We start from the raw sequence: 25,385 nt of genomic DNA on the forward strand, positions 1-25,385 counted from the left end.
ATGTTAAATATATGAATGTGTATTATTTAATCGAAGATAGCTTTGATTGAAAGGAAAAAAAAAACAATAGGTTAAAATGATTGAAAGTACATTTGTCAACAATTATAAAAGTCTATAAATTTATTTCTGGTGGTGTTTTCACACACATGAGCCATTAGGGGAGATGATTTAGATTTTGGTAATAATTAGTGTCATGGTGTACACCCAGATTTGTAGACGTTTGTGTACTGGCGCTGATGTCATGGTGTACCCCCAGATTTGTAGATGTTTGTGTACTGGCACTGTCGTCATGATGTATCCCCAGATTTGTAGAAGTTTCTGTGTGTGTACTGGCACGGATTCATTCTGTATGGATTTTTTTTTTCTTTTCTCCACTGGTGTGTGGCTGTGGAGTTAGAATATATCACGATGTGGGTACGCTTTTTTGTGGTGCATATGTTGTGTAGAAGATTTTTGACAAAATGGCTTTTCAGTGAAATGTATCTGCAATCAAATGTCCTTTGTTTTTTTTTTGGACATGTGTACTTCCGTCAAAGCTACTTTCGATGAAATGATACACACACAAAAAATGTGTGTACATATTAAGCAAAGGAATTACCAACCACATGCTGTCTAAATATATTTGTACACACAATGCAGTGCAACCACAGCCCACGCACCACTCACTACTAACAAACGCATTGTTAGACATGTTAATTCTAAAGAAATGCCAATCCCTCTGCACCACACACTCCAGAGACCTCATCATTATTACCACAATCAACAGAATGTGCTGGAGGGACAGGTTCATATCATAACCCAGAGACTGCCCATGCTATGGAACAGGCTTTCCATACATGTCAAGCAGAGCATCTAGCGGACCCTCCAAGAGAAATCTTGATGAGTGGATAGGAAACAGAAAATTCACCCTGGGGATAACTTCAGTGGCTCTACTTGACAGAGGCACTGGGAATTAAGGTCAGATGGCACAATGCCAGGGTAATTCTATGGGCTAGGCTTGTAAAGGCCACAGGGCCATTAGCCTAGTACACACCTATCAACATGCACACTACTCACTATTAACACACACATGAACATCTCCACTCGTCGCATACACTCAGTCTCAACATCTGATACTACATGTCGCAAATACTCTGTCTCAACATCTGACATCGCATGTTACTCTCACTTCCCAGTACATTTTCACACTTGCATGGTATTTTTGCAGGAGGCAAGCTTCGCTGCATCCTAAAGCCCCGCCACACATCCTGACTTGCATATACTAATTCCACAGTCAAAGGTAGTGTGAAGTGCAGCACTGTTATACCTTCCCAGGATCTATTTGGGTACACAACATAAATGTACAAGCACATACTTACCAAACACCATAGTCCAATACATGCAATCACTGCAAAACTCTCACGCTCAGTTGCTCATTATATAATAATATCAACCACACAACACTGGATAACCTGAAACCTTGACCACAAGCATATAACCCACATAACTAGATGCAACAAGCTGTGGCTGCAATGCCATGGCTTTATGCAGCTAAAGGGATGGGGACAAATTCACATGGTGCTTCCTCAAAATTCCAAGAGCACAATGTCTGTCTTGGATGCATTTTGCAGCTGACCACACTGCTGTTATTGCCTTAATATTTAGCAAGGAAATCGCAAGAGAGGACAAGATTTAGCCTTTATACATAAACAGAATTATTAGTTCAAAAGGGGTTCATTGAAATGGTGACATTTTGCATTATACTTGCCTTCAACTAGAAGTGCTGTGATGAACTTTTGCTCAGTATGCTAGGTACAATCATGGCCTAGAATATTCCTTTACTGACTTGGCATTGCATCACAATCATTATACGTGCATTATCTTTTTGCAACATTACATAACTAAATATACCACAGACTGAAGCCATACTTCTAAAATTTCACCGACTTCCAGGGACATCTCCAACTTTAACTCAAATTGTATCACTGCCCCTTTAATCTGTCCTAAAACTGGTCTCTTTTGAAGAAAAGGTGCTGAATTACGCTAAGAAAATAATGACCATAATTAGGAGTTACAGATTTCTTTTACTTCAGAAATTGTATATTAATTCACATTCTCTTATTCGGTCAATGTTTCAAATTACTAGTACTAATATTTTAAAAGTGTCCCCTCAGTCTACAATTATTTCTGGATTTGTCCCTGACTGACCGCTATGATTGGGTGTTTTTGTAGCCGAACTGGCTACTGCCCAAAAATTTAATGTAGGATTGCGAAAAATAAAGTGGACACATGGCCTTTCATACATAAGCACAAGATCTACTGGTTCGGAGGCATTCATTCCAAGTCTGACATTTTGCATTTTACTCTGTGAGGGTGTGATGTTGAACCTCTGTTCAGTATATTGTACGGTAATGGAACAAAACTTTACTGAGTAGTCATTGCAGCCAAAGTAAAAATTCAAGTTATTTTGCAGAAAATATTTTTTTTGTTTGTCAACATGGAGGAAAGTGGTGGCCTATATTCAGTGTAATGCTCCAGTAAAACTCGTAAGGGTGGAACGGCAATCGTAGGCAATTTCTTCAGTTGAACACATTGCTGCTACTGCCCAACAATTTCACAAAGAAAAAAAAAAACAGAAATTCAACCTTTTTATACACAGACGCCCAATCTACTGCTTCCAAAGCCTTTACTGCCACATTGTGACGTTTTGCATTAACCTCTGTTTTCACCATGTCGTTGTGTCGTGCTGATTCTACTCGGTATGCAGAACACAGCATGACCTGCAATAATGGCTCAGAATACTTGTTTACCGAGTCATCATTACACCAGAAATAATAAATCATTCACGTCTGATATCTATATAATGGCTTGTGTGTCCTGCATCAGTACCATCTCAGACATAAGACTGGAGCTTCATTTGAATGTGAAAGCTGAACAAAGTCGAGCCAGAAAAAGTGAACAGAAGATAAGTAAAAAGTGTTACTATACACTGCCAGAGTACCTTTCGACTCGCATCTGTGTTGACGTAACTATCCTGTCTTGTGTAAGTACTAACAAAACATGATTGCTTGAATTCTTAAGTGGAAAAACTTGGAGTCACACACTTCTTTATGATTTAGAAAAATGTTAACTTAAGTAGTACTGATCCTAACATTGTAGTACTGATCCTAACATTGACACACTCAATTTATATTTTCTTTAACCCACTTCCAAAAGTGCTGAGAATGCTCTGAACATAGTACTCATTTAGATTCAAATCACAGTACTCACTTATCATGAAGCCGCTGGATTTCACTGACCAGTTCTGCTTGGCTGATATAGCTGTGTTGGATCTCCAGCAGGGCATTCTTCAAATTAATAAGAGGCTTCTGCACAATGGTATCAAGGTTAAAAATCCCACTTCCAACTTGCTAAAAGAAAGGGAAAAGTCAATTCAATACTGAAAAATGTTGCATTATTACATTACTCATATGCCTGCCTTGTAAATCAGAATACAGGAATGAAAATAAAAGCTGTGTGCTGAGACCAAAAGTGACCTTCCAAAGCCATGATAATGTGAAGTCATCACCTTAACAGGACGTATGAAGCTATTTATAACTTCACCACAGCCTTTACCATGCAGGTGTGGCCCCTCCCAAAGGGATGGCCCTTGAAAATAAAAGCTGTGTGCTGACACCAAAAGTGACCTTCCAAAAACCATGATAATATGAAGTCATGACGTTAACTGGAGGTATGAAGCTATTTATAACTTCACTACAGCCTTTACCATGCAGGTGTGGCCCCTCCCAAAGGGATGGCCCTTGAAAATAAAAGCTGTGTGCTGACACCAAAAGTGACCTTCCAAAAACCATGATAATGTGAAGTCATCACCTTAACAGTGCAGGTATGAAGCTATTTACAACTTCACTACAGCCTTTACCATTCAGGTATGGCCCCTCCCAAAGGGATGGCCCTTACAAAGCTTTATGCTGAACAGATTCTGCTTTCTGACTCGATTGTGCTGTCATTCAGTGGAACACAGATGATGACTAACAACCAAAAACTAGAACATCTCCCTACCTCTAAAGCACTTGAAACAATAATTCTGTTTTTTATGTTGTAGCAGCAATGACATAAGGACCCCAACACCCTGATCCATCAAAGTAGCATGTTTGCCTTAGGTTAGTCTCTAATAGTGCCAGGCAAGGTAGCAAATACAGACACTCTCTTTCAAGAGCTATCAGCTAATAGGGTGACAAGACCAGAGATAAGGACTACCTTTCCACAAATATTTTGTAGCAACACCAAACTAATTCATAATTGAACTTATTAAAAAAATTATAAAGGGGATTGACTGCGTGTGTGGAATATTATTGCCTTGTTAAGGAAGATCTCATCTTTGGAATCTTGGGCTGCTCTCTGAAGAGGCAAAGCAGCATTTGATGAAGAGTTGAGCGTGTAAACTGCATGTTGACCTTGGGTAGACAGCACTATTCCATAAAAGGGAATAACAAACTATATGCATTAAATGTCAATCCACACAGTGTGATAAGTAAAATACTGGTTCAGCAACAGTACGCGGCAGAAGTCGTGATGAAGAATTACCTGCACATTCTAATGATAGCTATCTGTTGCTGACCCACTGGGCTCTGCACCTAGGTCACTATTTTACCCTGTTGAGTCATGGTGATCCCTCTGAGGATTTTCGGACCCGAGAGCCCACAGACTTCTCGAGTTTACTTGCCATTCTCTCTTGGATTTACCCCTTGTTCCCTCTGCCAGGCCTGCCTCAGTCCTGGTTAGAGTGGAAAAGCTATGTTTTGGCTGGGTAATTCCTGCTGAACTTTAGAGATAGAGCCTAAAAACATTGCTTTACAGACTATACAGGTCTTACCCTTTTCCTGTGGTTTCTTGAAAATTCCTTGAGCAGGGGGGTCTAAACAGGACATCCATGCCCAGAGATATGCTAATGAGCTCCTCCTTTATGAGATCAGGAACAGGCATGTCCAAGAGTAACAGACCATGTAGCCATCACTATGCACAATGCATCCATTGCAACACATCCATATGTTTTTTTTTTTTTGAGTGCATGGCAACTTGATGAGAGATGAAAAACATGCATTACCTATTTCTGATCTTTATCTTACACCCCTCCCCCACATCAGCCCTCAACTCATCGTATCCAGAGATTGTTGCTTGGAAAGCAAGTAGGACTGTCAGTTCAAGACTCTGAAAGACAGGGTAGGAGAAGTGCACACATACCCCCCCCCCCCCAATATTTGAGTATTTTGCTCTCCCTGCTACTAGGAATCGTCTTCCTGGATGGAGCTAAACCTTCACAGCTGGAATCCAGGGACACCATAGTCAGATCAGCCAAAGCATTTTTATAAAGAAGTTTGCAGGAATGTCTGACCCTACAAAAAACGTAAGGCTTCTTTGGAGAAGGGTTGGGGGGAGTCTGGATTTATAGAAGCATTTGTAAATAAATCTCCCAAGACACACAGCAATGGAGGGAACATAATGCATTTGGTCCACCTAAGCCAGTTTATCCATGTCTGACTAGTGAGAAACAGAATTTTCAGGTGGAGATTGCACCCATCTGTTTTCAGAAGCCACCCCAGACTACTAGGTTTGGCCTTTTGTGTTTTAAGAAAAACAAACTTAAACCAGAAAGCCAGTTCAGCTAGTATTTCATTGGAAGCCTGGCAAGTGAATGGGGGAGGCAATCTGGGATGGATCAGTTTGATCTTTAGTGTCTAGTGCCTTATGGCTTCAGGTACACCTGCTTTGGAGGCCATGAATCATGGGTGAAGAAGAGAGACCTCAAATCCAGTCTCTAGGAATCTCCTCGCATACTAAAACCCTGGGGATCATGGTGTCTCTTTCTGGAATGAGGATCCAGGCCTCCAAAATCAAAGTGCTTTTGGTGTCAGGAGGTGTGGCACACATGCTGCTTAAGGAGACAGACAGGAGGTGTGGCACACATGCTGCTTAAGGAGATGGACATCGATGTTACAGTAGCCTGTAGAGAGACTGGGCAAGAGGCCTTGACAGAGACTCATTCTGAGGTAGCACCTGACTGCAGTCAGACTCATCCAACTGGGTGCCCTCAACTGCCCAATGGTTCGCCCTCTCATCAGGGAACAACTTGTTGGTGGATGGATCCTACAGGACTTGGCCAGTACCACAAAAGCACTGAACCAAGCTAGTGCCCTTTTTCTGGCTGCCAAATTCTGGAGAGACTGAAGCTGTTATCGGATGGTCTCTTCAGGGTGAAAAATACAGAATATGGACAGAAGTCCACCTTCACGCTCTGGACTGAGGCAAAATAAGCAGAGATTGTAGAAGTCATTATGGGGAAATCTGCTTCCTGTGCACAATATAACTGATCAGGTTGTCAAACCTGAATCAGAAGTAGAGTCAAAATCTAAGATTAACTACACAACCACTACAAAAAGGTATGACAAATCTGCTATGGGGTACTTGCACAGCTCTGGGAAGCAGGTCTACTAAAGGACTGACAATAATGCAGGACATATGGCTATGCTATACTGTATGGCAAGAAAGACCTGTAGATGGCTCTGTCAAATAAACCTCTTATATCACACATACCTTTGGGTAGTGGTGGGAGGGCCTCGGCTAAAATAGATAAAGCTCTGGAAGTCAGGCTAGCCAATAGGGTTACCTACAGGCAGGAATCCAAAAGGGCTGCAGAAGTGACTAGTACTGCAAATGTACAAAGCTGTAAAACTGAAATTCTGTCCGTGTCATATAAAGACTCCGCAATCTGAAATCTATATTAAGATGTTCATTACTGCAGCCGATTTGCTTTTAAAATGAGTTTGTCATGTAAACATTGTGGATTTAAGGCTGTAGAACTGCCAGTGAGCTTCACTTTCTAGTGCTAGGACTGATTCTGTCAGTCCACGTGTGGGTACTGTGAGAGTGAACAAGTCACATAGACATTGCTTCTGGACTGTTTCTGAAGAGAGGCACTTGTGCTTAGGAAATTAGCTGGTTGATTAAAAAAAATCTCCTGTGTATGAACCATGTTAAATACTGCAGTCCAAAAACACTGTTGAAAGGCATGCCCTTCAAAGCTACTTTTGTAAACATAAGGATGAATGCTTCCCCTATCAAAACAAACTAACTTCCAATTTTTAGTTGCTTTTCCCCACTTGACATGCAAACCTGAATAAGTTCTAATAGATGAAAGCAATCCGTTAAAAATGTTTCTGAATTTTGGTGGAAAAGATTTCTAAGGAATTTTGAGACTTGTGTTAACTTTTTCTTTTTTGATACTACGGTGAAATGCTTTCAGGAAGTTTTAGTAATTATTAATGTATGGTATGATTTTTAGTTCAACGTTTAGTTTAATATATCCTGGAATCGCACAGCTTGAAGTACAGCAGCACTGTCAAAACATCACACTGGTGAATGGGGGAGGGGTATTTAGCTAACAAACATGCTTACCACGTTATACCTCATTCCACACATTCCGACCCCAAAATGAGGTTGGGAAGTCTAAGAGTGGTGGAGTTTCTATTTTCATTAAAGACAAGCACATCTCCAGACTGGTTTGCCAGCATGATGCACTAGAACTTCTCCAGGTGCAACTGACAACTGGAAAGTCACCCATCCAAGTTATAGCCAGCTATAGACCTCCCTCTATGACTCAGGATACCCACTCCTCCTACCTGGACCTACTTGAGTCCATGAAGGTACCCCCCAACTCCCTGATCCTTGGTGACTTCAACTACTCCACCATAAACTGGGTGAACTATTCCTGCTCTAATGCACTCGCCCTATAATTCCTTGACTTCATCACTTCTAATGCACTAGGCCTGCTTGTCTCATCCCCACTAGCATTCTAGACTTGGTTCTCCCCAACATGGGTGATACTGCACCACCCCCATAGCAAGTTCTTCACTGGTGAGATCAGACCATCGCTGCACCACCCCCATAGCAAGTTCTTCACTGGTGAGATCAGACCATCGCTGCACCACCCCATAGCAAGTTCTTCACTGGTGAGATCAGACCATCGCTGCACCACCCCCATAGCAAGTTCTTCACTGGTGAGATCAGACCATCGCTGCACCACCCCCATAGCAAGTTCTTCACTGGTGAGATCAGACCATCGCTGCCCCACCCCATAGCAAGTTCTTCACTGGTGAGATCAGACCATCGCTGCACCACCCCCATAGCAAGTTCTTCACTGGTGAGATCAGACCATCGCTGCACCACCCCCATAGCAAGTTCTTCACTGGTGAGATCAGACCATCGCTGCACCACCCCCATAGCAAGTTCTTCACTGGTGAGATCAGACCATCGCTGCACCACCCCCATAGCAAGTTCTTCACTGGTGAGATCAGACCATCGCTGCACCACCCCATAGCAAGTTCTTCACTGGTGAGATCAGACCATCGCTGCACCACCCCCATAGCAAGTTCTTCACTGGTGAGATCAGACCATCGCTGCACCCGCCCCACAGCAAGTTCTTCACTGGTGAGATCAGACCATCGCTGCACCACCCCCATAGCAAGTTCTTCACTGGTGAGATCAGACCATCGCTGCACCACCCCCATAGCAAGTTCTTCAATGGTGAGATCAGACCATCGGTCTGTCTCATTCGAAGCATCTATCCTGTCCAACACCCCCCCCAGCTGTAACCAGGCTAAAAAACTTATCAAAAACTGACTACAACCTTCTAAGGAAGGGTATCAGTAGCTTCACACCACCGCCCCCCTCAGAGGATGCAGACAAATATGCTGAACAGTATGCCAGTGCAGTATACAAGCATCTGTACAACGGCATGGACTCAGCCATACTCAACAGAACTAAAACCTGCTCCTCAAGGAAACACAAATCTGTGTGGTGGGCATCCTCTATCAACAGGCTTTACAACAAAAGGAAGAAACTGTTGTTCAAGGGTAAAAAGGCACAAATTCCCAACTGGGAAAACTCCCTCCTTAGCCTCAACAAGCAAATTAGGTCACTAGTGAAAACCTCCAAAGCCAATTATGAATAGAAACTAGCCTCTGAAACAAAGGCTAACCACAAAGTCTTTTTCAGTTACGTCAGAAACCTCCATGGCAAAGCCCAGGTTTGTTCCAAATTAGTTCTTAACAGTGCCACTTACACTGATCCTGCTGACTTAGGTTCAGCACAAACTTCAACCCCCGTCTCCCACTAAAGGCCCATTCGACATCCCCGATACGTGCCCCACACCTCATATCTCCATAGATAAAGTGTTAAAGGCCCTATCCAAGGCAAAGAACACAGCTTCCATGGGACCTGATAGTATCCCATGCTGTATTCTGCAACATCTCCATCAAGAACTAGCCTCACCATCGAGCACCCTATTCAACCATAGCCTAAGTACACGCTTCATTCCAGCAGTGTGGAGAACTGCCACTGTCATCCCTTTGCACAAAGGTGGTGCCACTACTGACCCTGGTAACTATTGCCCCATTAGCTTGACAAGTCTGATCTGTAAGGCCATGGAGCATATTATTATGGACCTCATAAACTAGGACAAAGGCAATCTCCAAACACTTGACCCCACCTAGTTTAGATTAGTCAAGGGCAGATCTTGCCTGTTGAACCCGGCTGACTTCTTTGAGACGGTCACCAAGGCAATGGCTGTGGGAAAGTCAGTACACACAGCTTACCTTGACATGGCCAAAGCCTTTGACACAATCCCCCACTCTGTCATCATCAAAAAGCTAACAGAACTTGGTGTAAATCCCCATCTTATTAGGTGGGTGGCCAACTGGCTCACTGATAGAACCCACAAGGTCAAAATAGGTGCCACTACCTCTGACAGTAGACCTGTCACTAGTGGTGTCCTCCAGGGATCTGTCCTGGGACACCTATTGTTTGGCATCTACTTCTCAGAGGTCCAGGCAAAGACAAAAGGCCTGTGGCTGACCAAGTTTGCAGACGACTGTAAGTTGGGAGCGGTCATAGACTCCCCAAATGATATTAACACACTTCAAGAAGGTCTCACAGCAACAAATGACTGGTGCCAAAGTCATGGCCTTAAGTTAAATGCAAAAAAAGTATCATCATACCATTCGGCAAAAATACAACCCCCTACTGATTACCACATTAGCGGCAACCCCCTAAGCACACAACCTGTGGTAAGAGACCTGGGTACACAAGTTAACAACAATGTCACATTTGACCATCATGTGGCAGCAGTGGTCAGAAAAGCCTCTAACTTGGTTCATCTTACAAGTAAAAGGATTGCATCCAGAAAAAAGGTAATTACCTCTCTGTACTGATTCTTAGCTGGAATGTCTTCTGTGTGGAGTCAGCATGTCCTCCCCACGGTCGAGTGGCCTCCAAAAGACATGCGTGAATGGGTGTGCCTTCGCTGAAGGTTGGGCGTCGGGCTGGCAACTCAGCACCATAAAAATTTACTGCCAATCATTAGCGGACTGGAGTTCTGCCGTGGCGTCCCCTAACTGGGAAAAGCCGAAAAGACAAACATTACCTCTATGTACTCCTCCCCTCATTAGGCCAATAATTAAGTACAATGCCCCGGTTAGGTATGTACCTCTCCAAACACCTACACCAACGGGAAAGGCAACAGAAATACCTCACAAAGAGAATCCATGGCCTCCAACACCTGTCCTATGTGGACAGGCTCAAATCACTATCACTCTACTCTAGATCGTACAGATTGTTCAGAGGTGACCTGTGTCTCGCTTACAAGGCACTCTCAAACCCTGCTCTACTAGAAATAATCCATATCCGTAAGTTTAACTACTCGCATAGTACCCGATCAAAAGGCTTAAATCTAATATGTGAGATTAACAAAACCTGCTGGTGAGAGAGGTTCATCTCCCAGAGGCTGCCCCATATCTGAATAGACTCCCCATACATATCAAGCAAAGTACACCACTGACCATCTTCAAGCACAACCTTGATGAGTGGATGGGCAACCATAAATTTGTCCCAGAGGTTCCACCTGTGTCCCTCATTGACAGGGGCGACAGGTGCTGATTGTGGTTTCTTTTCTGGGGATAAACTCTTGGCTAGGCTTGTAAGGGCCCCAGAGCCATTAGCCTAGTAATCACCTATGGTCCTAAATGTCTTTTACAAAACAGCTACCCTAGTAAACCACTCCCATGCTTTTAAACAGGTTTAAAACAGGTATATAAATGGAATGGTGAATTCTACATTTTATTCTGTTTTTTCAACTATTTGGATCGCTTGTTTGTTTTTAATAAAAAAGATTAGACGTGAACTAGACTGTGCTTCCCTATTTTCATTAGTGGATTTACAGTTTGGAAAGTTTTTAAAGAAAGTATTTCTACCACCTGTTATTAGGTGGGATATTCACATTATGTTTCTTATAAGGTGCCTGAACTCTAACTCTATGGAATCTTAGATCTTCCACACAAGGTTCCCCATTGTTTGTTTTTTTTTGTTTTTTAATGCTTCCCCAATCCCAACATCAGTTACCAGCTTGAAATATGCATTTCCCATTCTAGCACCCCTGTCATAGTTTCACTTTTTTATTTTCTGTGAACTTATTTCAGAGCTCTACTCTTTCTGTTTGGTTTCTAAATGCTCCCATCGACATGACTATCATTCACAGCACACACATCACAACCCAACCCACACCATTCCTCCTCCTCTGTACCCCCTGCAAAATTCTGTCTCAATCGAGCCACAATTCCATTTACTAAACCCTTCTGAGTCTGAAGTCCCACACTGTCACCTGATTAGTTTAAGCACAGCAAGCTTCTACCCACAATTCTTTGTCGCAGTAAAGACACATACACCTGCATAAGTCATCCACCTCAGCCCTCCCTAGAGTTCCATCTTCCTATTCCACGCTTCACAGATCAAGTGAATCTCCATTTGTTTTTTTCATTCTGCTCTACTCAGACAACCCAAGTTCAAAGTTTCTGTCGCCTGTCTGCATGAAGCTCACATTAAAATCACTCTAGTTAATGATTTGTGTGACACAAACCTTAACACAAAAGCTGGAATTGTAGAGTTAGTGAGTGAAGTTCTAAACAGCTAGTACAAAGTGAGAAAATGAAGATGGAATTCACAGAGGAAATAAAATGTCCTTTTGGTAAATGATACAGGCATCCAACTCACCGAAAGGCTCAGTTCTCCCTCTTCATTCCAATGGACACAGAGTTCGAGAGGTGTGATTTCGGAGGATGGGATCAGAGCCTGTGGGGTGACCTCCAGAAGCATGTCATCATCAGTCACATTCTTTATTTTTATCCCCTGAAGAGCCTTCATTAAGCAGTGCAACTCAGCTTGTCTAAAAGGGAAAGAATTACAAGAAATAAAACGCATCACTTAAACAGGAAGGTGGGCTCAAAAAGCAATGCAAACTACTACTAACAATCACCACAGAATCACAAAGGTCATTTCTGAACAAATGAGATGTCTTACTCAGCATCAAGAATAAAAAGCACAGCACACATGGTCAACTATACGCGTCAAGGCAGGCACGCGATTCTCACCAATACAAATGCTGGAATGTTTGCAACAGTCAACTAAGCGCGTCAAGGCAGGCAAGTGACTCTCACCAATACAAACGCTGCAATGTTTACTCGTCTAAAGTACAGCTGGTCAAAGCCAGTAAGCTGCACAGAGAGGAAAAAGTGAAAATATAAACCGGGAAGTAAAAGCTCCAAGATGCATTGAAATAAAAGGGGTGAATTAAGTAATCAGATGTTTTCTAAAAGACAAACGTTCACTGAAGGAGCAACTCTAATCTTTGCTTAAGAACAGTATGACAACACTACTCATCTGAGACTGCATCCCATATTTATTATGCTCAAATAGAAAATCTTCAGACACTATCTTCTATCTTTGCTGTTAAACAATTAGAAAGAACAGATAAACTACACATAGATTTGACATCACTGATAACAGATGAAATCCGCAAAAATTTCTGAAGGCTCCCCCTAGGAGAAAACGACAAGGGATTTGCAGATTTGCTTCTTCAGCATTAGACAACGCATGTAACAGAGTACAGACACCCCAGATCATGTGTGACTCCCAGTTATGAAAGTGGTGGTACCCAATAAACTTAACAGTTGTGTGGTCATTATATTCAGTCTTCTATAACATGGTTTATATGTCTTGTCCTGCTCATATCTTTCAACTGGACCAAATTCCTCAGTATTTAAGGGTTTTGAGAGCAAAATAATGGGGTGCCACGACGAATTTCCAGTTTTTTTTTTTTTTAGAAGTTGTTACTGACGTCATCATGTGCAGGGGCATGTGTGATGATATCAGCTTTGTGAGGCAGACTGCCAGGCAGTCAGAATTTAGCTGAGGGCTGGGATGAATGTCTGTAGTGTGTTTACCACAGTCTGTGTACGTTCATACGCTGATTCGTGGTTGAACATTGGATATATTGGGACTTTTTTTTTTTTTTTTTTTTAACTTTCTCTAGTCTGCAGTATATCATCCAGAACCAAATTGACCAAGTGCAGCACCAACCAGCAGCCAGCCCAGCACCAGCAGTTAAGTAGCCACTAGACTAGTCCACTCCCTGGACCAGCCTGCGGTGTCCGCCCAGTCAGTGTCTTCTTGAATTTGATTCTCCATTGAATCTTTACTATCTTGCACTCCCAGTCTCCCTCTAGAAAACCTGACCTAGACCCAACCAGGAGGAAACAGGATGACAAGTCACAGGTAAAAGAATAAAAAAAACGACCGCAACTAGATTAAAGCAAGCTTTTCACAAAATGCACAGATTTAAGACTCATATATTTGGTCTGCAGACAGTTTTCTGGCAAATGGAAAATCACTGGTGGCAGATCTTTGCATTTGTGCATCTTTTTTTTGTTTGTTTTTGTAATTCTGCTAATCAACTTAGATTAATTAGTAATTTTTACAATCTTCCTATAAGTCAAACTCATTGTTATAAGTAAATAGTAGGCTAAAGGTACGTAATGTGTATTTTCAGTTTTTCATATGCAGTCGGGAGGCACTAGCACTCTGCAGTTACGTGTTGATTATCAATAACTGGTCCTAGCTAGGTCGTATGTCGCTGCACTTTTTTTTTTTGGGTAGGTGGGTGGGGGGGTCCGAATGGCATGTGAGTTGGTTATGGTTAATGTGTCTTAACCAAAATAAACGTTGGTCTTGGATTTAAAAAGAAAAAGCAAGCAAGTTCAAGTAATAACTGCAGATTATTATAGCCGTTAAGAGTGCAGTAAAATGTTTAGCGAAAAGATCTACTGCAGAATTCGGCCCATTTTAGGCATTCACATAAATAAAGGAAAGTTATAGCAAGAAGTGATGAAAAGCAGCACCTTTCCTCAGTGCACTTGGTTTTTAAATGACAATGTATGCTTGTTTATGTTAATTTCTATGTCCTAGTCTTTGTTGCCCCTTGTAAATTTGTCATTAAAAGAAGGCTATAATTTGTCTGTTGGGTTTAAGATATTGCTGCATGTTTGTTGCAGGCATAAGACAGTCAGTGCTACAATGTATTGCACGAAGGTGGCAAAACAATATGGCATTACTGTGCATTTATGATAAATGCAAACAATGTAGCATTTATTCATGCTATGCAAAAAAACAAGTTATGTACTCACCATAACGTTCGATGTATGTAGTCTATCTCGCCTCACAATCTTACCCGTGGGTTCGGAGCCGAATGTCGGCTCCGACTCTGCCAATTTTACTAGCTCGAAGTCTTTCATTGGCTGGGCTAAGCAGGTATCCCATGGTGCACTGCTCCATATCCCCAGATCTAGTTTGCTGCGAAACTCATTTGTACTCCATGCACACATCACATCCAGGCAAAGAATAAGCTAAGCAAGGGAACTCTGCAGATAACAACCTAACCTCCAAATCCTCCAGGAAGGGGTAAGGTGGGAGGGTAAAAGTAAGAATGTGAGGCGAGATGGACTACATACATCGAACGTTATGGTGAGTACATAACTTCTTGATGTTATGTAGTCCTATCACACCTACATTCTTACCTGTGGGACAGCATCCCTAGCACCTACATCCTGGGTGGCTCATAGGAATATACTCCTGAGAACTGTGGAGCCAAATGAAGATCTGCCCATGGAAACCATGTCCAATTTGTAATGAGAAACAAAAGTGTGAGGAGAAGCCCAAGTAGCTGCAGCACATATATCATCCATTGACTATCTGGCTTGATGGGCTGTGGATGTAGAAACAGCCCGAGTAGAATAAGCCTAGACCGGAAATGGCAGATCTTTACCTCCTGCTTGATAGACGAGAGAGATACAACTAGATATCCATCTAGACAGGGTGACCCTGGAGACCGGGGAACCCATTCGGTTTTCCGAAAAGGAAACAAAAAGTTGGTCAGATATCTTTTGTTCGGTGTAGATAGAAGCGTAATTGTCTGTGTACATCCAACTGGTGAAATCTAAATTCTGCCTTGTTAGAAAAGTGGGGAAAGAAAACAGGCAGCTCAATGGATTGATTTAGGTTAGACACGGAAGCCACTTTAGGAAGGAACGATGGGTTTGCTCTAAGAGAGACCCTGTCTTTATGGAAGACTAAATATGGAGGTTTGATAGAGAGGGCTTGAATTTCTGAAACTCGCCTTGCTGAAGTGATTGCTGTTAAAAAGGCTGTTTTCCAGGTCAAGAATTTCAATTCGCATGTAGCTGCAGGCTCAAAAGGTGGTAGAGTAAGGGCTCGTAGAACTTTTAGTTATGTACTTACCATAACTTTAGATGTTTGGGATCCATCTTGCCTACATTCTGTACTGATGGGTTCGGAGCCGATCCTCAGCTCCGACTCAGCACGCTATACTATAGAGCGAAGTCTCTAATTGGCTGAGCTATTCTATATCCCAGGATGCACCACCACCAATTCCCCAGATCTTGTTTGTCCGCACACATGCACCCACACATGCACTGCTGATATAACATTGCCAGATGTTTCAAGATGAAACGGTCGAACTTGAACCGTCCGGTCTCTTCTGATCTCCAAGGCAGGGGGAAGGAGGGTGGGTATTAGGAATGTAGGCGAGATGGATCCCAAACATCTAAAGTTATGGTAAGTACATAACTAAAAGATGTTATGTGATCCTATCTCGCCTACATTCTGTACTGATGGGACAGCGTCCCTAGCACCTGATTCCTGGGTGGCTCACTGGAAAACACTCCTGAGAACTGTGGAACCGAAGGAAGCTCGCCCCCGAGATGCCACATCCAATTTGTAATGAGAAATAAAGGTGTGAGGAGAGGACCAGGTAGCCGCAGCACAAATGTCACTAATGGCAAGCTTGGAATGAAAGGCTGTTGTGAAGTAGCCATAGCCCTTGTAGAATGAGCTTTTACAGTGGTTTGTAAGCTCTCTATTAGAAAGAAAATAAATATGACAGATGCAGTCTCTGATCCACTTGGCAATAGTGACCTTCGTGACGGCTTTGCCCAATTTATTGTCTGAAAAGGACACAAATAACTGATCTGTTTTTCGTGTTTGGTGCGTCCTATCTAAGTAGAAACGCAATTGTCTGTGGACATCCAATGAATGAAAGATATATTCTGCTCTAAGTAATTGGGGAAGAAAACTGGAAGTTCCAAAGACTGTTGAAGACAGAAACTAGAACAAACTTTGGGAACAAAAGATGGATTAGGCCTAAGGGATACTCCATCCTTGTGAAAAACCAGGTACGGCGGTTTGACACATAGGGCTTTAAGTTCCGAAACTCTTCTGGCTGATGTAATTGTCACCAAAAAAAGCAGTTTTCCAGGAAAGAAATTTCAAGTCAGAAGTTGCTGCCGGTTCGAAGGGGGAAGAGGTCAAGGAACCTAATACGAAATTGAGATCCCATGGCGGAGCAGGATGAAAAACTGGAGGACGTAGCAGCCCAGCACCTTTCATGAAGGCTTTACACAACTTATTGCTCATCAAAGGTGAGTCTATACTTTCATGAAAATTCGAAATAGCTGCTAATTGAACCTTAATGGTAGAGACCGAAGAACCTTGATTGAATAGGGAAGCTAAGAATTTCAAAACATCCGCCACCGGGGCAGTAATGGGATCTAATCCCCGGAGTTGGGCCCAAATGGCGAATCTCTTCCATTTACTATTATACATCTTCTTAATCGAATTCTTGTGGGCCGAGAACAAGATATGTATAACTTCTGAGCCCAAAACCTGGTTCCTGACTATAGTCGGAAGTGGAGGAGCCAAGCTGTTAACTTCAGAGAGTGAAGGGACTGGTGAAGCCGTCCCGACTGGTGGATCAAGAGATCTGGAACCTGGTCCAGGAACCATGAACCGTCCAGTGCGTATTTCCGAAGAAATGGCAGCCAGACTTGACAAGGCCAGTATGGGGCAACTAAAATCATCTTGCACTGCAAGTGAATCGCCTTCTGGATCACCCTGGGGAGAAGGGGAACCAGTGGAAAGGCGTATAGTAAGCCGGTGGGCCAAGCTTGGACTAGGGCATCCTTGGGAAACCCCCCCGGAACCGGGGTAAGAGAAAAGAACTGTAGACATTTTGTGTTGAGGGGAGTTGCAAAGAGGTCGCAACAAGGAGTTCCCCATCTTCTGAAGATCTGAGATGCTACTCTGTCGTTCAGAGACCACTCGTGCGGGGAGAGAATAGTTCTGCTCAGTCTGTCGGCTATCACATTGAATCTCCCCAGAATGTGTGTTGCTACCAAGAAATGGTTGGTTGCAACAGCCCACTTCCATACTCTCATGGCCTCTCTGCAAAGAGGGTAGGACCTGGTCCCTCCCTGCTTGTTCAGATACCAGACTACTGACATGTTGTCGGACTGAACGGCAATCATACCTTGGGGGAGGTAGTTGTGTAGTGCTTGAAGCGATAGAAGCACTGCCCTCATTTCCAGTATGTTGATGTGTAGGGAACTCTCGTCGGGATGCCACTTGCCTTGAACTGACCTGCCCAGGTAATGTACCCCCCCACCCCGTCTGGGAGGCGTCCATAGTCAAAGTGGCCACTGGAGGAGGAGAAGGAACGAAGGGTCGCCCCTGATCCAGGTTGGTGGAGGTAAGCCACCAACGGAGGTCCTGTTTGCATGTCTCCGTGATTATAATTTGGTGACTGAGAGGAAGCTCCTGATACGACCACTGGACCGACAGGAGCCACTGGAGAATCCTCATGTGTAATCTTGCTAAGGGGACCAGGAGAACGGTGGCCGACATGGAACCCAACAGTTGTAGGACCATCCTTGCTGGGGCTCGGCGTTTGAGGAGCAATGCTCGGACTTGAGATTGTAATGTTTCTATTCTCTCTGTAGGAAGACAGACCCGCATTTGCCTTGAGTCTATCTCTACCCCGATAAACCATATATGCTGAGATGGCAGCAACACAGACTTTGCCCAATTGAAGGTGATTCCTAGGGAGGTTCCTAGAGATATAGTGACTGCTAGGTTCTGTAATAGTAGATGCCTGGAAGTGGCAGTTAGGAGCCAGTCGTCTAGATACGGAAACACCTGGAATCCTAGACTCCTCAGGTGAGCAGTCACCACCGCCAAACATTTGGTGAACACCCTGGGGGCTGTGGTGAGACCAAAGGGCAGTGCGCAGAACTGGAAATGACTGTCTCCCAGGCTGAAGCGCAGATGTCTCCTGGACGCCTGATTTACCTGAATGTGGTAATAGGCGTCCTTGAGATCTATGGAGCACATCCAAACACCTTTTCTCCAGTAGCGGGAGAATGGATTGTAAGGTGACCATCCAGAACTTGGACTTCTTGACTGATCGATTCAGGTTGCTGAGATCCAAAATGGGCCTCAAGTCCCCAGTCTTTTTTGGCACCAAAAAGAATCTAGAGTAAGTCCATAATCCGGTCTGGTCTACGGGGACCGGTTGGATGACTCCTTTTTGAAGCAGCTTTGAAATTTCGATGGCTGCAATATCCCGTTGACTGGGTGGCGGGTCCGGGATTTTCCTGGATGGAGGGGGTGTGTGTGAAAAGGGGATGACGTAACCTCCGGCGATGATTCGGAGCACCCATCGGTCCTGAGTGATACTCTCCCAGGCCTTTAGGTGCCTCGAAAAACGACCCCCGACTGGCTCCGGAGCTGCGCAGTCGGGCAATCCTTCAGGGATGCTGAGAGGTTGAAGAGCCACGAAAGGACTCGCAGTCTCCAGTGTTGCGAGGGCCTCTGCCGCCTCTGGGACGGCGTCTTCCTGAAACATTTCCCCCTCCTCTGCCTCTAGAAGGGGGATCATCCTGCTGTGAGGGGTAATTCTTCTGAGATTTACGGAACCATATTTTCCCTCCTCTTTTAGCCTTGGGATAAGGCTGAAAGGGAGAGGAAAACCGTGCCCCTACGGCAGTCAAAGTCTTACCCTCTTGTTCACAGCGGGTCAAGGTGTCCTTTACCTTGGGTCCAAACAAAGAGGACCCATCAAAGGGAGCGTCGGCAAAGGAAGACTTGAAGGCCTCCGCAAAATGACACAGGCGGAGCCAGGCTTGTCTCCGTAGAGCAACACCCGTACCCGCCGCTCTACTCGCCCCCTCGGCCGCATACGAAATGAGCCTCATGGACGAGTTCGATATCGACGATAGGGTAGCCAACTGAGAGCTAACCGTCTGGGCCAACTGCTCAGGTAGGTTACCAGAGAGGGTATCCGAGAGTTCCTTGATCAGGTCCCTCTGCAGTCTAGTGAAGTGCGTGAGGTAATTCAGAGACCTTAATGTAAAGGCTGCTGAAGTAAGGGTGCGCTTCCCGTACCGGTCCATGTTCCTAGACTCCTTATTAGGAGGATGGACAGATGTCGAAGCCTCTGCCACATCTTGCTGGGTAGCAGATGCCACCACCATAGCATCTACAGCCACACCCTTGGTGAGAAATTCCTTTTCTGGGGGCGCTGACAAAAATTTGTTAGGGCGAGCAGGCACCGGTTCCACAGAATCTGGATGTTCCCATGCCCTTCGAGAGATCAAATCTAGGAGCTCATCGAAGGGCGGAGACACCCAGGAGGTGGAGGGCTGAGCCCCGAAGGCCTTGAGGAACACAGACTCGTCAGAGGAAGGGGGTTTGGTCTGCCAGCCGCCTCGTTGTTTGAGGACTTCCAGGATGTCCACAAAGGAGACATCATCAGAGGACGACTTGGGGGACCCTTCCGCATCATCAAGATCGGTGTCGGAGGTGATAGACTCGCCAGGAGAGTCGACGTGCTTCCTCTTGCACTGTTTTTTTCTTGGGGGTTCCTCCGAAGACTTTTCAGAGGGACCTCCAGGAAGAGGGGGACCCCCAGTGGGGGTGACCTCAGGCCCCAGGGCTCCGCTGTCTTGAGACAGGGGAACTACAAAGGATCCAGTCTCCGTGCCTAGGGAAGGTGCCGGGGAGACAGTGGAGGTAGCCAAAGAAGATTTGGCCAAAGCACTCCTCATGGCTCTAAAGGCCGGACCCCCAGAATCCTGGGAAGGTCCGACCCCCAAAGCCATAACAGCAGGCGGCACTCCTGCAGCCGACGCACCAAGAGAGGCTTGGAACGGAAAACATCAGTCCCGAAGCGTCACCCCCGGGGCCGACCGAGGAGGTCCGTGTACCGAACTCAGACCCGAAGGCCGGAGTAGGAGTATGGGTCGGAGCCGACCCAGACACCTCCATCGGCTCCACCAGCATCGACTCCAACGGTGCAGAGGCTGTTGGAGGAGGAACCAAGGCTAAAGGGTGGACCATCAGCTCCGAAGCCGACTGGGCTGGAGCCGAAACTAGCTTTTGGAAGACTGGAGACTGAAACAGCCTTTGGAGCACCCTGTCAATGTCCGAATCCGACATCTTGGAAGACCGGGAGGAGTTCGAACGGGTCCGACTAGACTTCTCCACCGGCTCCGAAGGACTAGGGGACCGGCTCCGAATTGTCTCGATCAAAATCGGTGCCGAAGGAGACTCCATTGTAATTTCCCTCGGTGCCGAAGAGGACTTCGGCGCCGAAGGGGAAGAGTCTGAGCGAACAACCTCATCGGCTCCGAAATCAGCGGAGCCGATGAAGGTGACCCACCTCTCGAAGCTCCAGCCATCGGCTCCGAAGCCAGAGGAGTCGAGGCTGGAGGCATCGAGGCAGACCGTTCCGCCCTCGGCTCCGAAGTCCGTGGAGCCGATGGAGAAGCCTGCCGAGATTTCTTGGTGGTCGGTTCCAACGGACTGGTCGGAGCCGACTATTTCTTTTTCTTAGCTGGAGAAGAAGAGGAAGACAAGGCCTCTTCAAAAGATGGTTTAATAAGTCCTTTTAGAATCAATTTATTTTTCCTCTCTTGGAGGACTCGAGAGGAAAAAGCGTGATACACACTACAAGACTCCTGAAGGTGTTTGGGTCCTAAACAGTACACGCATAGGGAGTGATCGTCCGTTATGGACATCTTGTAGCTGCATCTTGTGCATTTTTTAAACCCTGAGGGTCTGTGCTCTTTTGACATAATGCCAACAGTTGGAAAAAAATACAGGGAGAAAGTACCTAATCCAGAACAATTTCACTTTACAGTAAAATTAATAAAAGGTCACACAACAGGAGAGCCAAGAACCCTCTAACTGAAACGGGTACTTGACCTTCACTAAACGCACACAAAAAGGCTCACTCACACATGAGGGGAAGGCCCCTCTAACTTAAACGGAAACCTTACCCTGACAAAACGAACAATTTTACTACAAAAAATATTCAGAAAAGTTCACTCATACACAACAATAGCAGTTAAAACAGCTTTTGGTTAAATTCAAGAAATTTCCTGACAGAAAAAAATCTTATAAAGAAAGCACTTAGCTCAGCCAAGCTCGAGACCACGTCTTGCTTTGTAAGCGGCAAACGAGATCTGGGGAATTGGTGGTGGTGCATCTTGGGATATAGAATAGCTCAGCCAATTAGAGACTTCGCTCTATAGTATAGCGTGCAGAGTCAGAGCAGAGGATCGGCTCCGAACCCATCAGTACAGAATGTAGGCGAGATAGGATCACATAACATCAAATTTGAGATCGCAGGGCATGATAAGTTCGGACACCGGGGGACGGAGCAACAGAGTACCCTTCAGGAACGCCTTGCATAGTCTATGCGCCATGAGACTAGGCTCATTCACTACATGAAAATTAGAGATCGCTGCCAGCTGAACTTTGATGGTTGCTGATGTGGAACCCTGATGGAAAAGCTTAGACAAAAACTCCAGGACTGAAGCGATTGGAGCTGTGTAAGGATCAATGCCTCTGTTATGTGCCCAGATAGAAAACCTTTTCCATTTACTAGAATAAATCTTTCTAGTGGGTGGTTTATGAGAGGACGATAATATATGAACCACTTCTGGTGAGAAATTATGAAGTCTGACTAACGATGGAAGTGGAGTAGCTAGGCTGTCAACTGGAGGGTCATCAGGGAGGGGTGGACTGTCCCGACATATGTGTCAGTAAATCTGCTTGAGGGTCCAGAGTCCAAGGAGTATCCACAATGAATTGCTGAAGAAAGGGAAACCAAACTTGGTGAGGCCAGTGTGGAGCAATCAAAATGATTCTGCTTCCCAAGGATTGCGCTTTCTGAATCACCTTTGACAGCAGGGGAAACAGAGGAAAAGCATAAAGCAGACCGGAGGGCCAATCGTGAACCAGAGCTTCCCTGGGTGACTCCCCCTGTGGGGGGGGGGAGGGATCAGCGTGAAGTAGTTGCTGCATTTCGCATTGAGGGGGCTGGCAAAAAAGTTGCAGCAAGGCTGACCCCATCTGCTGAAGATTCGCTCTGCAACCAGGCGATTCAGGGACCACTCGTAAGGCATCAGAATAGCTCTGCTTAGCCTGTCCACAATCACGTTAGACTTCCCAGGAATGTGCATGGTCACCAGAAACCGTTGGGAAGTTACTGCCCAATGCCACACTCGCATGGCCTCTCTGCACACAGGGTAAGACCCGGTTCCCCCTTGCTTGTTTAGATACAACACTACTGACATGTTGTCTGAGTGTAGCGCAATCGCCCCTAGAGGAAGAACACTCTGAAGTGCCTGCAACGCAAGTAGCACTGCTCTCATCTCTAGGACGTTTATATGCAGATGTATCTCGTGTTCTTGCCATGTGCCTTGGACTGTCCTGCCAAGATAATGCCACCCCCCCCAATCTGGGAGGCGTCTGTGGTCACCGTGGCAACTGGGATGGGTGGAACAAAAGGTTTTCCCCTGTCCAAATTGTTGGTGCACAGCCACCAACCGAGGTCCTGCTTGCATCTGTCCGTGAGCAAGATGGGATAAGACAGTGGAAGTCTTTGGAGAGCCCACTGAACAAAGAGGAGCCATTGGAGAATTCTCATGTGCAATCTCACTAGAGGGACCAACATGATTGTTGCTGCCATGGTCCCTAGGAGCTGAAGAACCCATCTGGCCTTCACTTCTCAGGAGCATCAGCATGTGTATCTGTTGTTGTAAGACCCTGATCCTTTCCTGCGGTAAAAATGCTTGCATTCAAATGGTGTCTAACTCTGCTTCTATAAAGGTGACACGCTGCGAGGGCAATAAAGCAGATTTTTTCCCAATTTATTGTTATACCCAACTGGTGACAGAGTGATGGTAGCGTCCCTGGTTTGAAATAGTTGATGCCTGGTGGGAGCGGTAAGGAGCCAGTCGTCCAGATACGGAAACACCTGGAATCCCTGACGTCTCAAGTGAGCCGTCACCACCGCCATACACTTGGTGAACACCCTGGGGGCTGTGGTGAGACCAAAGGGCAGAGCTCAAAACTGGAAATGACTGGCTCCCAGCCAGAAGCGTAGGTGACTCCTGGATGCCCTGTCCATTTTCACATGGTAGTAAGCATCCTTGAGGTCGATGGAGCACATCCATACCTCCCTCTCCCAAAAATGGGAGAATTGACTGTAGTGTGACCATACGGAACTTGGACTTGTATATGTAGTTGTTCAGTTGGCTGAGATCTAGTATGGGTCTCAGGTCCCCTGTTCTTTTCGGCACCAAAAAGAATCTTGAGTAAGTCCATAATCTGATTTGGTCTGAGGGTACATGCTGTATGGCTCCTTTTTCTAGCAGCTGTGAGTCCTCTGAGGCTGCTTGATCCCTTTGACTGGGTGTACGTCTGGGATTTTTCTGATTGGCGGGGGTTCTGATGAAAATGGAATGAGATAACCTGCGGAAATCACCCATAATACCTATCGGTCCTGAGTAATGCTTTCCCGGGCTTCCGGATACAAGGAAATTCGACCCTCGACTGGCTCCGGATAAGCACAGTCGGGCACACCCTCAGGAACGAGAGTATGGAGAGCCACGAAAGGAATCGCGGTCTCCTGAATTGCGGGGGGGGCCCTCTGTCTCTGGGGTGACATCTCCCTGAATAACCCCCCCTCCCCTGCCTCTGGAGGGGGTTCACCTTGTGCGGCAGGGAAAAACCTCTGATTTCTTGAACCACATCCCCCCCCCCTGCTGGGCCTTGGGATAAGGCCTAGAAGGGAAAAACTGACCCCTACGGCAGACAGGGTCTTTCCCTCTTGCTCGCACCTCGTGAGTGTGTCGTTCACTTTGGTTCCAAACAAAGAGGAACCATCAAAGGGGGCGTCAGTGAAGGAAGACTTGAAGGCCTACGCAAAGTGACACAGGCGCAGCCAGGCTTGCCTTTTAAGGGCGACCCCTGAGCTTGCTGTCCTACTCGCTCCTTCGGCTGCAAACGAAATGATCCACATGGATAAGTTAATGGAGTTGAGGGTAGAGACCTGGGCGTTAACCGTCTGAGCCACCGCCTCAGGAACATTACCCGCAAGAGTATCTCCTAACTCTTTGAGGAGATCTCTCTGGAGCCGAGTGAAGTGAGACAGGTAATTCAGCGACCGTAATGTAAGGGTTGCTGATGAAAGGGTATGCTTCCTGTACCGATCCATGGTCCTAGACTCCTTGTTAGGAGGATGGACGGGATGAAGAAGACTCTGCTACTTCCTTCTGAGTGGCTGCCGCCACCACCATGGCATCTACAGGGACTCCTTTAGACAGAAACTCTTTGCCCTGGGGGCAGAAAGAAACTTGTTGGGACGCCTGGGCACAGGCTCCACAGAATCAGGGTTCTCCCACACCCTTCAACAAATCAGGTCCAGGAGTTCGAAGGGTGGAGACTCCCAGGAGGCGGAGGGCTGAGCAACAAATGCCTTAAGGAAGACCGACTCCTCCTCGGAAGGGGCTTTGTCACCTCTTTGTTTCAGTATCTCCAGGATATTGGAGAAGGAAACATCAGAGGATGACTTGGGGGACCCCCTCCGATTCCTCTAGGTCAGTATCAGAAGTGAGGGACTCATCCTGGGAGTCTATGTGCTTCCTCTTGCACGATTTCTTTCTGGGGGGCTCCTCAGGTACGAACTCTGAGGGACCCTCAGAAATCTGGGGACCACTCGTGGGGGTATCCCTAGGGCCTGGTCCTCTGCTGTCCATGGATGGGTGGTGATCAGAAGCTCTCACCAGAGTGGTGGGGGACAGAGTGACCGACCCGCCTGATGT

The 25,385-nt window shown here is 45.6% G+C and overlaps 1 protein-coding gene across 1 annotated transcript in view; it reads right to left on the reverse strand.

The window, feature by feature from the left end:
* Window positions 1-25,385, reverse strand: part of LOC122788070 — a gene marked incomplete in the record, with an annotated part of 451,975 nt that overhangs the window by 253,993 nt on the left and 172,597 nt on the right. Inside the window, 2 exon segments of the mRNA XM_044054992.1 lie at window positions 3,250-3,389; window positions 12,079-12,250. Coding sequence (XP_043910927.1) covers window positions 3,250-3,389; window positions 12,079-12,250 — 312 coding nt within the window.

Source organism: Protopterus annectens, chromosome 13.part0 (assembly GCF_019279795.1).
Source record: "Protopterus annectens isolate FY-2018-M chromosome 13.part0, PAN1.0, whole genome shotgun sequence".
Classification (NCBI taxonomy): domain Eukaryota; kingdom Metazoa; phylum Chordata; order Ceratodontiformes; family Protopteridae; genus Protopterus; species Protopterus annectens.